The sequence below is a fragment of the Dama dama genome, chromosome 26 (assembly GCF_033118175.1).
Source record: "Dama dama isolate Ldn47 chromosome 26, ASM3311817v1, whole genome shotgun sequence".
NCBI lineage: Eukaryota > Metazoa > Chordata > Mammalia > Artiodactyla > Cervidae > Dama > Dama dama.
In genome coordinates this window covers 47,731,812-47,747,996 of record NC_083706.1, presented here as the reverse complement: position 1 = coordinate 47,747,996, position 16,185 = coordinate 47,731,812, and the positions used below count along the sequence as shown (strand labels likewise).

The 16,185-nt window shown below is 39.3% G+C and overlaps 1 protein-coding gene across 1 annotated transcript in view; it reads right to left on the bottom strand.

The window, feature by feature from the left end:
• The window catches only part of ARID1B (AT-rich interaction domain 1B), a 416,979-nt gene that overhangs the window by 117,959 nt on the left and 282,835 nt on the right, over positions 1-16,185 (bottom strand). Inside the window, exon 10 of the mRNA XM_061130238.1 lies at positions 6,560-6,803. Within this exon, the coding sequence (XP_060986221.1) occupies positions 6,560-6,803 (244 nt within the window). The remainder of the gene's footprint in view (positions 1-6,559; positions 6,804-16,185) is intronic.

Genomic DNA, 16,185 nt, shown 5'->3' with positions numbered 1-16,185 from the left:
CATGGCTAGTTCTAGTGGTCCTACTGTATAATCTCAGTAAACTGAGCAAATCATCACTGGGAACTTTATATACATGTCCTCTGAATGGTACAAGAAAACCACTGGTGTAAGATTCAGACTTGTAGCCAAAACCCCCTGTGCTACTCTGGACAGTAATGATCATGCACAAGTCTCGACATCTCATTTTCAATAACAACAATAACGGTAATCACAACAACAATGAACACGCACTGAACGCTGACTGCAAGCCTGCTTTATGGACATTAACACAGCTCGTCTTTATAGTGACACTGTGAGAGGTGGCTGTCATCTTTACAGACACAGAAACTGAGGCACAGGGGGCTGAGCAGCTTCCCAAGTGGCAATAAAACGAAGAGGCGGGATCAGGTGATTAAGAAAGTTTCTCCAGCTCAAATGTTACTTGCAATTCCCTCTGAGAAAAAGGTAAATAGACGCCAAAACTGCTCAGCAGATTTTGTAAGTGGTTATTCCTCTTAGGGAGAGGAGCTACCCCACGTCCGAGGTCAGGGGCAGGCCGAGAAGAGCTACCCCACGCCCGAGGTCAGGGGCGGCAGCTGAGAGGAACAACCCCACATCCAAGGAGCAGGGGCTGCATGGGCACAGGAGGGCCGACAGGAGCTACTCCACGTTCAAGGTCAGGAGGGGCGACGTCGTCCAAGGTAAGGAGCTCTTTGCTGGAGCAGCCGTGAAGAGATACCCCACGTCCAAGATAAGAGAAACCCAAGTAAGACGGTAGGTGTTGCGAGAGGGCATCAGAGGGCAGACACACGGAAACCATAATCACAGAAAACTAGCCAATCTGATCACAGGACCACAGTCGTGTCTAACTCAGTGAAACTAAGCCATGCCGTATGGGGCCACCCAAGATGGTCGGGTCCTGGTGGAGAGGTCTGACAGAATGTGGTCCACTGGAGAAGGGAATGGCAAACCACTTCAGTACGCTTGCCTTGAGAACCCCATGAACAGTATGAGAAGGCAAAATGATAGGATACTGAAAGAGGAACTCCCCAGGTTGGTAGGTGCCCAATATGCTACTGGAGATCAGTAGAGAAATAACTCCAGAAAGAATGAAGGGATGGAGCCAAAGCAAAAACAATACCCAGTTGTAGATGTGACTGGTGATAGAAGCAAGGTCCGATGCTATAAAGAGCAATATTGCATAGGAACTTGGAATGTTAGGTCCATGAATCAAAGCAAATTGGAAGTGGTCAAACAGGAGATGGCAAGAGTGAACGTTGACATTCTAGGAATCAGCCAACTAAAATGGACTGGAAGAGGTGAATTTAACTCAGATGACCGTTATATCTACTCTTGTGGGCAGGAATCCCTTAGAAGAAATGCGAGTAGCCATCATAGTCAACAAAAGAGTCCAAAATGCAGTACTTGGATGCAATCTCAAAAATGACAGAATGATCTCTGTTCGCTTGCAAGGCAAACATTCAATATCACGGTAATCCAAGCCTATGCCCCGACCAGTAACGCTGAAGAAGCTGAAGTTGAATGGTTCTATGAAGATCTAAAAGACCTTTTAGAACTAACATCCAAAAGAGATGTCCTTTTCATTACAGGGGACTGGAATGCAAAAGTAAGAAGTCACAAAACACCTGGAGTAACAGGCAAATTTGGCCTTGGAGTACAGAATGAAGCAGGGCAAAGGCTAATAGAGTTTTTCCAAGAGAACGCACTGGTCATAGCAAACACCCTCTTCCAACAACACAAGAGAAGACTCTACACATGGACATCACCAGATGGTCAACACCAAAATCAGATTGATTATATTCTTTGCAGCCAAAGATGGAGAAGCTCTACACAGTCAGCAAAAACAAGACCGGGAGCTGACTATGGCTCAGATCATGAACTCCTTATTGCCAAATTCAGACTTAAATTGAAGAAAGTGGGGAAAACCACTAGACCATTCAGGTATGACCTAAATAAAATCCCTTACGATTATACAGTGGAAACGAGAAATAGATTTAAGGGACTAGATCTGATAGACAGAGAGCCTTATGAACTACGGATGGAGGTTTGTAACATTGTACAGGAGACAGGGATAAGACCATCCCCATGGAAAAGAAATGCAAAAAAGCAAAATGGCTTTCTGAGGAGGCCTTACAAATAGCTGTGAAAAGAAGAGAAGTGAAAAGCAAAGGAGAAAAGGAAAGATATTCCCATTTGAATGCAGAGTTCCAAAGAATAGCAAGGAGAGACAAGAAAGCCTTCCTCAGTGATCAATGCAAAGAAAGAGGAAAACAACAGAATGGGAAAGACTAGAGATCTCTTCAAGAAAATCAGAGATACCAAGGGAACATTTCATGCAAAGATGGGCTCAATAAAGGACAGAAATGGTATGGACCTAATAGAAGAAGCAGAAGATATTAAGAGGTGGCAAGAATACACAGAAGAACTGTACAAAAAAGATCTTCATGACCCAGATAATCACGATGGTATGATCACTCACCTAGAGCCAGACATCCTGGAATGTGAAGTCAAGTGGGCCTTAGAAAGCATCACTACGAACAAAGCTAGTGGAGGTCACGGAATTCCAGTTGGGCTATTTCAAATCCTGAAAGATGATGCTGTGAAAGTGATGCACTCAATATGCCAGCAAATTTGAAAAACTCAGCAGTGGCCACAGGACTGGAAAAGGTCAGTTTTCATTCCGATCCCAAAGAAAGGCAACGCCAAAGAATGCTCAAACTACCGCACAATTGCACTCATCTCCCATGCTAGGAAAGTAATGCTAAAAATTCTCCAAGCCAGGCTTCAGCAATAAGTGAACTGTGAACTTCCAGATGTTCAAGCTGGTTTTAGAAAAGGCAGAGGAAACAGAGATCAAATTGCCAACATCTATTGGATCATCGAAAAACCAAGAAAGTTCCAGAAAAATATCTATTTCTGCTTTATTGACTATTCCAAAGGCTTTGACTGTGTGGATCACAATAAACTGTGGAAAATTCTTCAAGAGATGGGGATACCAGACCACCTGATCTGCCTCTTGAGAAACCTATATGCAGGTCAGGATAGCAACAGTTAGAACTGGACATGGAACAACAGACTGGTTCCAGATAGGAAAAGGAGTACGTCAAGGCTGTATATTGTCACCCTACTTATTTAACTTCTATGCAGAGTACATCATGAGAAACGCTGGGCTGGAAGAAACACAAGCTGGAATCAAGATTGCCGGGGAAAATATTAATAACCTCAGAAGTGCAGATGACACCACCCTTATGGCAGAAAGTGAAGAGGAACTAAAGAGCCTCCTGATGAAAGTGAAAGAGGAGAGTGAAAAAGTTGGCTTTAAGCTCAACATTCAGAAAACGAAGATCATGGCATCTGGTCCCATCACTTCATGGGAAATAGATGGGGAAACAGTGGAAACAGTGTCAGACTTGATTTTTTGGGGCTCCAAAGTCACTGCAATGGTGACTGCAGCCATGAAATTAAAAGACGCTTACTCCCTGGAAGGAAAGTTATGACCAACCTAGATAGCATATTAAAAAGCAGAGACATTACTTTGCCAACAAAGGTCCATCTACTGAAGGCAATGGTTTTTTCCAGTGGTCATGTATGGATGTGAGAGTTGGACTGTGAAGAAAGCTGAGTGCTGAAGAATTGATGCTTTTAAAGTGTGGTGTTGGAGAAGACTCTTGAGAGTCCCTTGGACTGCAAGGAGCTCCAACCAGTCCATCCTAAAGGAGATCAGTCCTGGGTGTTCATTGGAAGGACTGATGTTGAAGCTGAAACTCCAATACTTTGGCCACCGCATGTGAAGAGTTGACTCACTGGAAAAGACCCTGATGCGGGAGGGATTGGGGGCAGGAGGAGAAGGGGATGACAGAGGATGAGATGGCTGGATGGCATCACTGATTCGATGGACATATGTTTGGGTAAACTCTGGGAGTTGGTGGTGAAGGCCTGGTGTGCTGAGATTTACGGGGTTGCAAAGAGTTGGACACAACTGAGCGGCTGAGCTGAACTGAACTGATTCCTCTTAGAGTGACACTAATATTAAAGAAATGTTCTATTTTCCATGTTTTACATGATTCTATTACTATACAGCTTCACACTCAGCAAAGATAATTCCCGATTTACCTGCATATCATGCCTCTGAAAACAAGTGGAACTTCTGCTCTGTAATTTCATCCCTGTACTAAATTTTGCTGAACAGTTTTATCAAGCAGCATGTAGAGTAATACAGGCTGCACTATGATGAAATGAAATGAAGGCCCTGGCCCTGGGCAGTTAGAATTTCTGGCACAAGCTACAAAACAAATAGCCTTAAACATAAGTTTCCAAGAAAGCTGAAAGTTTTCTACTGAAAACCCACTTTCGAAGTTAACAGAGAAAAATCACATTTAGCTCCTCCCCTGAAGGTCCTGTGAAGGACAGGCCTCATAAGGCAAAAGGAGAAGAGGGCGGCAGAGGATGAGGTGGTTGGATGGCATCACCGACTCAATGGATATGAATTTGAGCAAACTCCTGGAGATAGTGGAGGACAGGGAAGCCTAGCATGCTGCAGTCCATGGGGTTGCAAAAAGTCAGACACGACTTAGCAACTGAACAATAAATAATAGGTCATCAGAATCAGAATTCACTGAACAACTTTATCCTATGCAAAACACAACTAACTGAGTACCAGATTCTGAGACCAACTGTATCTACCTCCACTATATCATGTAATACCATGCCCTCCAAATTGAGCTCTTTTGTTGGGTTGTGTGTGTTCCATACAGCATCAAAATCCAAACAGTGAAACAAAACTTTCAAAATCCCCATCTAGAATTCTAAATATATGTATGAAAACCATCAGATTGTGAACTACACATATTAGGGATTTTAAATGAAAAACTAAAATATTTTTATATCTCAGAAAAGTTTTCATTTAAGTTATTAAGAAAAGTCTTTTTGATGCAATTCAGAAAAATGGGGTCAGTTCATTGACAAATATAGTACTTTACATATAACTTGCCAATGTTTAGGTTGGTAAGACCTCAAAAACCATCTCAATACCAACAATTGTCTAAGGAATTCTGGAATCCAGGGTACTCATAGCTTTAAAAACACTAAAAGCAGGTAAATCCAAGTTTTATTATTAAAACAACCATTATACAGACAAGACAATATTTTAAAAAGAAAATTAATGTTAAGATGTCATCAATAAAATATAAAATTATATGTAATTCAAAATATGGATCTTGGGAACTTAACATTTAGTCAAAAAAGCTAAGTGGAAAAGAACTACATATAGTATTACATATGTGACTATACTTTATGATTTGCCCAGAAATCTTCCTCGTTTATATGTGTTCTACTGCAGTTATTATTAGCAACCCTTATAGGCTGAAGTCTCTCAACCTAGCGGATAAATTATATAGTGATTTTTAATATAATACATTTCTATAAAATGCAGAATTAAATAAAACTAACAATATATACTTCGTTTATGCTCTTTGAGAACCCAAAATAATCCAGAAAGAATGACTTAAAATACATTCATAGGATATCTGAGGCAGAGGAGAGGTACAGAGCTGAAGACAGAAGCTGAACACACAGGTAAAAACAACACCAGCTCTTAAATTGGACGGTGAGCCATGAGTACTCATTTGATAGTTGTTTCATAATTAGCATTTTTCATATGTTCATATACATATATAAAACATTTATTTAAAATATTAAAAAGAGAAAAATAATAAGATGGTGTAAAATTACTATCCATGATCCATGTTTTTAAGATAATAGAATAAACTATCAGAAAATTTATCAGCAATTCAATAGTAATTCTGACAGATGAGTTAAAAAGTATTTTCTGGCAGCCACTTGCATCATGCTAGCAAAAGTTACACAGAAAAAAATTACATCTATTTGATGGATAGAGGAAAGCTGGTTGCTTGGTGGGTTTGAATGAAAGATGGTTGATATAAGAAAGAAAGCTGGAATAGGATGAGGGCAACTGACAAATAAATAAACAAATAAGCACAAGTATATGATAAAGGAAGCAAAAGATACAAGAGTGCGAGTACAGAAAGAGCTAATGCAAGAGGTTAATCGGAACATGAACTTCTTTATCAAAACTAAAAGGTAAGAGTTTGTATAAATAACAAGGCCGTGAAGGTATGCTGGCAAATTAAGACAGTGATAAGCATGAACATTAAAAATATTGTAGAAAATAACTTCCACAGTTATCTCACCTTAGTGGCACTTATCAACAGAGGATCTTATTCAACAAAATCACTAAGAAACATAGGCTAAGAGAATAAATAATTTTTTGATTTAAGTTAAGGTAAATGTGCAAACTGAAAAGTAACTGGTGATTTTACTAATTCAGTGTTTATATTCATTAGTAGAGTATACTTAGGAACTAGCATGCTTGTATGCTTTGGTGATGATTCACAGTTATACTCCTAACTCCTAATGATGGTCCCATCATTAGGTTTTTAAACAGTAAAAAAATAATAATAATGGTATGTATGTTTTTATTGATGGAAACTAGGTCTGTATTTATTACAGAGTAAAACAGTAATTATTAAGAAATGAATACCTGGAATACTTGCAGGAGAAATTGGGCCAGATCGTGACTGGTTGCTTCCTACAGGAGAGCCGACAGGAGAAGGTGATGGGCCCCCAGGGATGCTGGAGAGATGGGGAGATGCATGCGGAGAGAAAGGCGACTGAGCTGGGTTGCTCTGATCTCCTTGGCTGCTCGTGGACCCGGAGGCACTGACTGCTGAGCTCAAAGTTGCTTCCGTTCCCGTGGGGAGGTCATCAATGGAGCCAGACAGGTCCTAAGAAGGAAAGAAATAGCAGGCATTGATGGAGTAACACATATTTGGACCAGTACCTATTCAAAACACTATTTGACCCTAACCTTTCAGAGTTTTTCTAGAGAATATCCCAAATTCAGAGCATGACCACTTGTTATTAGAAGATTTTAATGAGGTCTTTTATAAGATAAATCCATAGGATCTAGTCTATCGCTAAAAAGTGAATAAATTTGTACCTCTTTCATTAAACTGTCCTACAGCTTTCCTTTAAGCTGTCAGCACCCAGTCCAACAAACCCGCCAAAGACTCACAGGAAAAGCACGCTAGGGGGTGATGTAGCATCTGAATGGAATGCCTGATTCATACATGATCACTTCAGTAAACTAAAAACTAAGCCTTTGGATCTTCTTACTTAAAGATTAATACTGGAGGACTGTCTGAATTTCAAAATATGATCTTCTAATGTAATAGCAATCCAAACTGTAACCAAACTTTGTTGGGGAGAAATTCTTATACTTTAGGTAATTCAAAAGTTCTCTTTTAAATAGAAGAGTGATGTGTATTTTTACCTGATATGATGAAAATAAATCCCTTTGAAGTTATGTTGGCAGAAATGAGTCCTAACGTTATAACTTACTATCTTTTTTTGAAACAGTCATTTGTTTATTAACTCTAGAAAAACAAGAGGTACCATACCAGGAGGAAGTGCAACCAGAGCATATTACTTGGCCTAGCAGTGAACACTGAGTATTGGTATAGTGTATGTTTGTATTTGTTGTTGTTTAGTTGCCAAGTCGTGTCCGACTCTTTTGCAACCGCATGGACTGTAGCCTGCCATGCTCCTCTGTCCATGGGATTTCCCAGGCAAGAATACTGCAGTGGGACGCCATTTCCTTCTCCAATAACTTACCTTTTATAACAGTTTTAAGCTAAACAAACAATCTTTAAGGTCCTATAATTTACCATAATACCTTCTAAGGCAGATATTAAAATTCCCATTTGACAGACATAGAAACCAAAGGTCAGAGAGTCAAGGTTACTGTTACCAGTTACACCACTGAGAACAGACAGCACCTGCCAAAGATTATGACAGGAGGATGAGAGAAAAGAAATAAGAAAACTATCTTTTGAGCCCTTATCAGAGTGAGAGGACAGAACCTTTACTCCAGTCTTCCTCATGGCTGGGCACAAAGGTCCCAAATGGGGTTCCCACCAACAGGAGCTCTGTACACCAGTGCAGGCCTGTGGCAATGGCGAGGCTCGCACATCACTGACTCTGCAAACCCAGATGAGACCTGGAACTAGGTGCTGAATGAGCCCTAAAGGCTGAGAGGAAAGATAAAAGATATTTGTCTTGATAACTTAGGACTAAACACTGCAGAATGGGATCAGAAATACTAGGTTATGGTACTGTCTGTAAAGCAGATTCAACCCTAATTGACATCTTCCACTCACGCAATTTTATTGTTTAATCTTACCTCACTGCTTACTACTGGGACTGCTAAAACTAAGGCTCTGGAAACTGATGGAGGAAGATGCTTAGCATCTGAAGAATGAATGCAGACCAGCAAGTACAAAGGGGGCCACTAAAGCAGAGTTGGTTAGAGCTCTTCAGGGTACCCCAAAATGTCACAACAAAAACTCAGGATGAGGATCCAGGGCTCCTGGAAAGTTTATCTATTAACCATCTGTTATACAATTAACTTCTCTCTTTTTAACAGCAAAATTGCCACTGATTAAAAACATTCTAAAGAATAACTGATGAGATGAGAACCTCACAAAAAGATGAATATTATAGAAAAACAAAAATTTCTTATGCTAAGAAGAATAACATCTAAGTATAACACAGTAATCTTCAATGTCACATAACTGAGCGTATGAGTAAGAAACCTAACAGTAGCAAGGGATTAAAAATATCACCTCTAGAAAAAGCCTCATCAAAGCTCCATAATAAAATGGGACAAACTGAATCATGTTTTCAGAATTCAGAGAAAAAAATATATTAATATAAATGTCTCTACTTAGGGCACATGAGATGCATGGTTTTGCATACATTCAGCTGATAAAACATTATATTCAACTTGTTGACTGGGTTCAACAACAGTTCAGTTCAGACTTTCAGAACTTTTTGTGAAGCCAGGTAGAAACAGAGGAAGAATATTATGCAAGTAAGATACTAAGTACAATGTAGAAGGTATTTAGTTCAGTTCAGTTCAGTCACTCAGCCGTGTCCGACTCCTTGCAACCCCACGGACTGCAGCACACCAGGCCTCCCTGTCCATCACCAACTCCTGGAGTTTACTCAAACTCATGTTGAGTTGGTGATGCCATCCAACAATCTCATCCTCTGTCATCCCCTTCTCCTCTTGTCTTCAATCTTTCCCAGCATCAGGGTCTTTTCAAATGAGTCAGCTCTTCTCATCAGTGGTCAATGTATTGGAGTTTCAGCTTCAACATCAGCCCTTCCAATGAACATTCAGGACTGATGTCCTTTAGGATGAACTGGTTGGATCTCCTTACAGTCCAAGGGACTCTCAAGAGTCTTCTCCAACACCACAGTTCAAAAGCATCAATTCTTCGGCGCTCAGCTTTCTGAGCCCAACTCTCACATACATACATGACTACTGGAAAAAACCACAGCCTCGACTAGACGGACCTTTGTTGGCAAAGTAATGTCTCTGCTTTTTAATATGCTGTCTAGGTTGGTCATAACTTTTCTTCCAAGGAGCATCTTTTAATTTCATGGCTGCAGTCACCATCTGCAGTAATTTTGGACCCCCCAAAAATAAAAGTCTGTCACTGTTTCCATTGTTTCTCCATCACTGTTTCTCATTTTGCCATGAAGTGATGGGACCGGATGCCATGATCTTTGTTTTCTGAATGTTGAGCTTTAAGCCAACTTTTTCACTCTCCTCTTTCACTTTCATCAAGAGATTCTTTAGTTCTTCTTCACTTTCTGCCATAAGGGTGGTGTCATCCGCATATCTGAGGTTACTGATATTTCTCCCAGCAATTATGAAGTATTCACACTTAGCAATTAAGGCAATTATCTGAGTCCCTCCAAACAAAACTTAAGTACACTCATGCAGAGGTGTGAGCTGCAGGCTGACAGGGTCCACAGGACAGGATTCCACCCATTCCTCCTGCCCCAGGCTGAATGCTGGCCTCTCCGGGTGTGGAAGATAGCTGGGTCCTGAATAATTCTTTAAGTACCTATCCCCAACGTATTCCCTTCCTAACCTGATATAACCAGTTCACAAAAGTGCAAAGGGGCACACCTGTGGGCTCCACAAAGCAGGGCATGACAAGCTATGTGAGGACTAAAAGTAAATCCTACCTATTCCGGCACCACCCATAAGCCACACATTTTTAAATGACAGAAAAAAAAAAATTAGAAGAGTATTACTTTGTGATACATGAAAAATATTTTAAAGTCAAATTTCAGGGTCCCATAATATCGTACTGGGACATCTTATAGTCACAGCCACTCCTCTGAAGTGCTGTCTATGGCTGCTTTGGGGCCACAATGCAGACCTGCATTGAGACTATGGCCCTCAAAGCCTATAATATTTACTATCTGGCCCTTACAGAAAAGGGTGCTGACCTGCAGTATCTAGGCTGGCCTCTCATGCCTTTGCCTCTTCCATGGGGAAACAGGAGGATGACAGACAGGTCTCAGCTGAAATGCATAGGGACCTAAGTGTATAAGGAGTCATATAGGCTTCACCAAGAAAAGGGACCAACTCCCCATTCATATCTGTCTGGAAAACACTGATTGGGTGCCAGATAGAATTCTCCTCTTTAATGGTATGAGACTCACTCACAGAGCCCCCACTTAAGAACGGGTGGCAGGCTCTGTGTACAGATACCTATTACCTAACAAACGTGCATTATTCATAAACAAGGGTCCATCATGTAACAATCAGTTGGGAGGAAATATGCCTTTCATGATTTCTTTAAAGAAAAAAAAAACTGATAGGTAACTAGATATAAAATCATTATTTTCTAATATACTACAATATGAAATTCAACAGAAAAGATGACATAGATTCAATTAAAAAATCATTATTTGAAGTTAAATAATTTTATGCAAATCTTTTTTCATAAAAAACAAACTGTTACTTGGAAAATTTTAAAATTCTCTGCACGACCTATAAATTCCTTCCCTGTTCTCCCTTAAAATTCTGTTATGGTTGAAAAAGTGACATGGATGGGTGTTAAGAGAGCTTCATTCAAGCTGCAAAGGCATGAAAAACATTTCTGTTATTCAACAAGCTGATCAAAGAAATATCAAGAGAAAAATATAGAAACGGTGGCTTTCTTAGTGTTCACAAGTCATCAGAATTTCAGTGCTGACTACACCTCAGTGTAACAGAAGAGTAATAAAAAGATATAATTTCTATATTACTGTTATACACACACGTAACTTTTATATGTAAATTACAGGGAAATATTCCCGCCCTGCAGATACTTAGGGTATCCATATGTATAGCTATCTTAAAACACGTTAATAAAAGAAGTTCAACAGTGGTTTAAACATTCAGCCTAGTTAACAAAGAAGCTCTGTAACGAATACCCCTCTAGAGGACAATTTAGTCAGCAGGGCACCAACTCTATTCTTCTTTTATAAGTACCATCAGATCTATGATGCCTGTAAAGAACAGAGAGACCTTACTGCATCTCATTCTAACCAAGGCACCTTCAAGCTACAGTGCTTCCATTTATCTTGCTGGAAAACTGGCAGGTAAGGTAATTGCAGGGAGGACTCTTTTAAGGGGCTGGAGATCCCCCTGCCCCACAGCATTCCTTACATCCTCCCTCTTTATTGACGGGTAAGGCAATGGCTTCATGGGCTCATGCATAGTAAATTCAGTATTTTGCAATGACAATCTGATTTGGTGAAGTCTTGCTATCAAGTTGGGTTTTCAATATCTGACATCACTCAGAATATGGAATACTTTCTACCACACCCCAAATAATACAGTCCCTACCATCAATGGTTAGTTTATATTTAGAAAATCAATGCTTTTTTTGGGGAAAAGCTTGTTTCACTTTAAAATTTAATTTAAATCAAAGTTCCCCGCAAAGACTTGCCCGTCTATAACCATCATCCTTCCACCTTCAGCCCATGTAAACTTTTCATTCTAACCTAAGTGACAAGTACAAGAGATTTCACTGTGCTTAGAATGAAATGCCACCTGAGAGCAGTAACAATCCTATCAGACTCCGACAAGAGAAACACTGATGAATTAACATACAGCAAAGATACGTTCTGATTCAACCAGATGGGCCAGGGTGGGGCAGGGCAGTGACGGCGGAATGTATAGAACAAGGTGCCAGGAAGGAGCACAGGAGGAATTTTTAGAAATCTACGAATATATAAAATAGGTATACATTAAGTATAAATATAAATACAAATTGTACATGATCTTTCCTAAGAATATTTTACATTCATATATCATGACTTCACTACAACTAGAGACATCTTTGGTTTTGATGGTATTCAGTTTATCTAGTAAGTCAGTTTGCTAAAGGATAAATTCAGTCAATGCTGGTGATGTCTTACTGTCTTGAATTGGGAATAAGTCAGAAAATTTTACTCCCTTGTTTAATTAAATAAGTGGGTTTTTTTAAAAAAAGCAGATCAACTCTAAAATACTCTCAGCTATGATTCTCAATACAATTAGTTGACAGTATTATATCAGCCATTGGTAGAAAACTGCTAAGCCTCACATGAACTGGGCATCTCTTGCTCAGAAGAGCCCCAAGAGAGCATGAGGATAAACACTGAATTAGAAACAGAGAAGATATTTCAATCAATGAGACAAGTTCAGGTCTCCTGTTTAAGGGTTTTAATAGGATACAGTTAATGATTTCTCACTGTGACTTCCCAAGGGTTTGAAGCACAGGTTAAAATGCCAGCTCAATGGTCTTTACAAAAGTCAGTTATCTTCAAAAGCAGAAATAGTGTCTCTTCTCCTTTTTAGAATATTGAGTATGAAATCCTGGCATATAGTTTTTCTTTCTCTCTCTCCAACTAGACCCTAACTTTCTTAAGGGCAATGCTGAAGAGAGGAGGATTTGACCAGTCACTGATGAGTGTCACTGAATTTATAAGTTCTGCAGTAAAATACAGCTGCAAACACCATACAAAGTAAGCCAGCACATGCAAACATTTCTAAATATTTACCAAAAATGCTCTACTGAAAACGACTGAGATTGCTATTAAAATTTAGCAATGAATTCTTGGCCCTCTGTTTCCAATTACCATCCTGGAGGCCAAGCATCCAGGCTCATTAGACGCTTAGCTCCTTGGAAACACCCTGTAAAATCGATTCATACCCTCCAACCTTATTTCAGAACTATCATTTTGGACATTTGTATTTGGTCATACAAATACACCTTGAGGTTGATATTAGAATTGAGCCAATAATTTGACTGACATATATACACAAAAAGAACAACCTCACAGTGACTGTTTAATTTCCATGATATTTGTAGGCTTCTTTTCAGCACAAACCTACGTACAAGACACCCACCAAAGTCCCTGCTGCTTTCATTTGTCTAGACAGCAAATGAGTTAAAAGCTCAGACTTCCAGTATAAAGGAATTAAAAATGGAAAGGCCCAGAAAGAATCCACAAATAAAATCCTACCAAGCACTAATTTTTAGACCTGCAAAGCATCTTCTTACAAAGTTATAAAAATATGTATCTTACTTTCTACTTAAACATATCCAAATAACAAATATTTATCTTTTCATTATATTTGATGGTGGTTTAGTTGCTAAGGCATGTCCGACTCTTGTAATCCCATGGACTGTAGCCTGCCAGGCTCCTCTAGTCCATGGTATATACAATTCTTAGCCTTGATATGTATGATGTCAACTGGAAAAAAATGTTTGATCCTGATTTAAAAACAGTCACAAGCTCAACAAATGAAAAACTCATATCCAAAGCCAGGGATAACACAAGGAAAATTAATGAGTCAGAATTCATTTTAAGAGAGGTAGCCAATAACCACTTTTTGGGGAAATGACTTTCACCTGATTCATTTGCATCCTCTCTCAAGCAAAGATTCCTTTACAGGTAACTCTCATTCTAAAGGGATATTTACAGGATAATTAGCTGAACTGATACCTTACAGAAACAGGATTTGGAATTAAGCATGCTATCATTAAGCAAAAAATTTTATAATGATTATATTTCCTTTGATTTTTAAAAACTTTGCACCTAAAATAAAAGCCATCCACAAAGTTCCTTCAGCTAAAACCCCTGATATCAAATTGCCACTCTAAATTTAGAAGCGGTAAACAATATAAGTATGAAATATGCATCATGTAAGGGAATTTTTTCCACTGCACAGGCCTCAAGGGGACCCTAAATTATTCTCAGTTTTTGAAGTCTGCCCAGGGAGAGTCTCTGCTCTTCTGCTATTAATAGCAGAGATTATGTAGAGTAGGAATAACGACAAATAGACCCAACAAATAGTGTTTATCATATTGTGCAAACACAGTATAGACAGTCTTGAACTTAAAAATAACTTGGTAAGAAAATTTATTTTATATTTATCTTTTAGTTGTATGGAATTTGGGAGTTATTTTCATCTGTAAATAGCATTGCCCTTTGTGGTTATAATCCTGGGACTACCCTTTCAGGTGATGATCCGGATGATTGGATGCTCAAGATCATGATGTGATGATTTTCAGGGGTAACAACTATAACCACAATTGTCTATAGCAGAGATACTACGTGCATTTTCTTTCATGAGGAGCCTACAACATCTTGTTAGCTCTAGCCCATTGTTCCTACCAGTCAAAATGTTTTTTAACTAATTTCACTGTCCAAAACAGCCAGGACCCTTCCTGACCTCAAGTCAAAGCCCCAAACAGTGCTGAAAACACTAAAAAAGATTCACATGGGAATAACTGCTAGCCCTTTGTTATTTTAAGAACAATGGCCTCTTAAAGAATATACTTAATACAAATGGAAGACTACTGGTGAAACTAAAGCTATATAATAAAGTGAGAGTACTAAATAATTTGAGGAAGGATATGTGTACTGTCTTAGGCACAGCCTTAGGCAGGCAAGCCCTTTCTAAGGTTTGTATATGGACGTGTGGGATGGGTAGGTGGGAGGAAGTAGGGGAAAAGGTAGACCATTTTTTTCATGTGGATGACATTTTACAATTAAATTGGCCTGCATAGGTGATCTTGAACACTTAAGCGTCCTTCTTTCATGGAGTCTCAATGGAGAGAGAGAAACAGCTAAGCAGGTTTAAGTTCTACGACAAAGCAGAAATTCTGTGATGGACTTAACAAGTGGTGTGGAATAAAGAACGGTAGGTCTTCAGCCAGCTCACATCAGGCCAGGGGCTGCTGTCTGTCATGGGTCCAGGCGAGGAGTGATAAGTGGAGAGCAGACAGAACCATGGGTGCGGGCAACATCTACGGGAGACTATGCCATGTGAGAAGGGGGAGGCTGGAACAGCAGAATGAGAGGATGCAGCTGAAGAGGCCACCCAGGGACAGCTGTGGCAAGGCTCACAGGCTCAGGCAAGGACCACGGACTTGTATTTTAAGGATTAGGGAGCCAACAGAGGTCTAAAAGGTGAGTTCCAATATTATCAAACAAGAAAGAAAAAAATAAAACAAAACAGTGTAGTGCCAAATGAGAAATGTTAAACATTTTAAAGCAAAACAAAAAAACCCACAAAATCCTCATGTTTTCAAATGTTTATGAACACAGATTGTGTTAAATGATTAAAATCGCAGGTACCATTCAAAAATAAATTTGTAAAATATTTTTTTAAAATCTATATATTTTAATACTATATAAAACTTAATATATAAATGAACAAAACCAAAAATACTTAAATAACTATAGTCCAGGTTAAATACTGTGTGCTTTCTAACTGGAACAATTTCATGAGCCTACAGTCATCTTACTCCTTTCATTTATACTTAAGAATCAATGGCTAAAACGATTTTAAGGATACAGACTTTACCCTTAAAATGGCACAACAGTGTCTGAAGACTAATTATGAGTAACAATTTAACAGATTATATTCTTTAACTGCATATTCTATTTCAAAACCAAAATTCTGAAGACATCTAGTCTCAGTTCAGTTCAGTCAGTCAGTCATGTCCGACTCTTTGAGACACCATGAATTGCAGCACACCAGGCATCCCGGTCTATCACCAACTCCCGGAGCTTGCTCAAACTCATATCCATTGAGTTGGTGATGCCATCCAACCATCTCATCCTCTGTCGTCCCCTTCTCCTCCTGCCTTCAATCTTTCCCAGCATCAGGGTCTTTTCTAAGGAGTTAGTTCTTCGCATCAGATGGCCAAAGTATCGCAGCTTCAGCTTCAGCATCAGTCCTTCCAAAGAATATCCAGGACT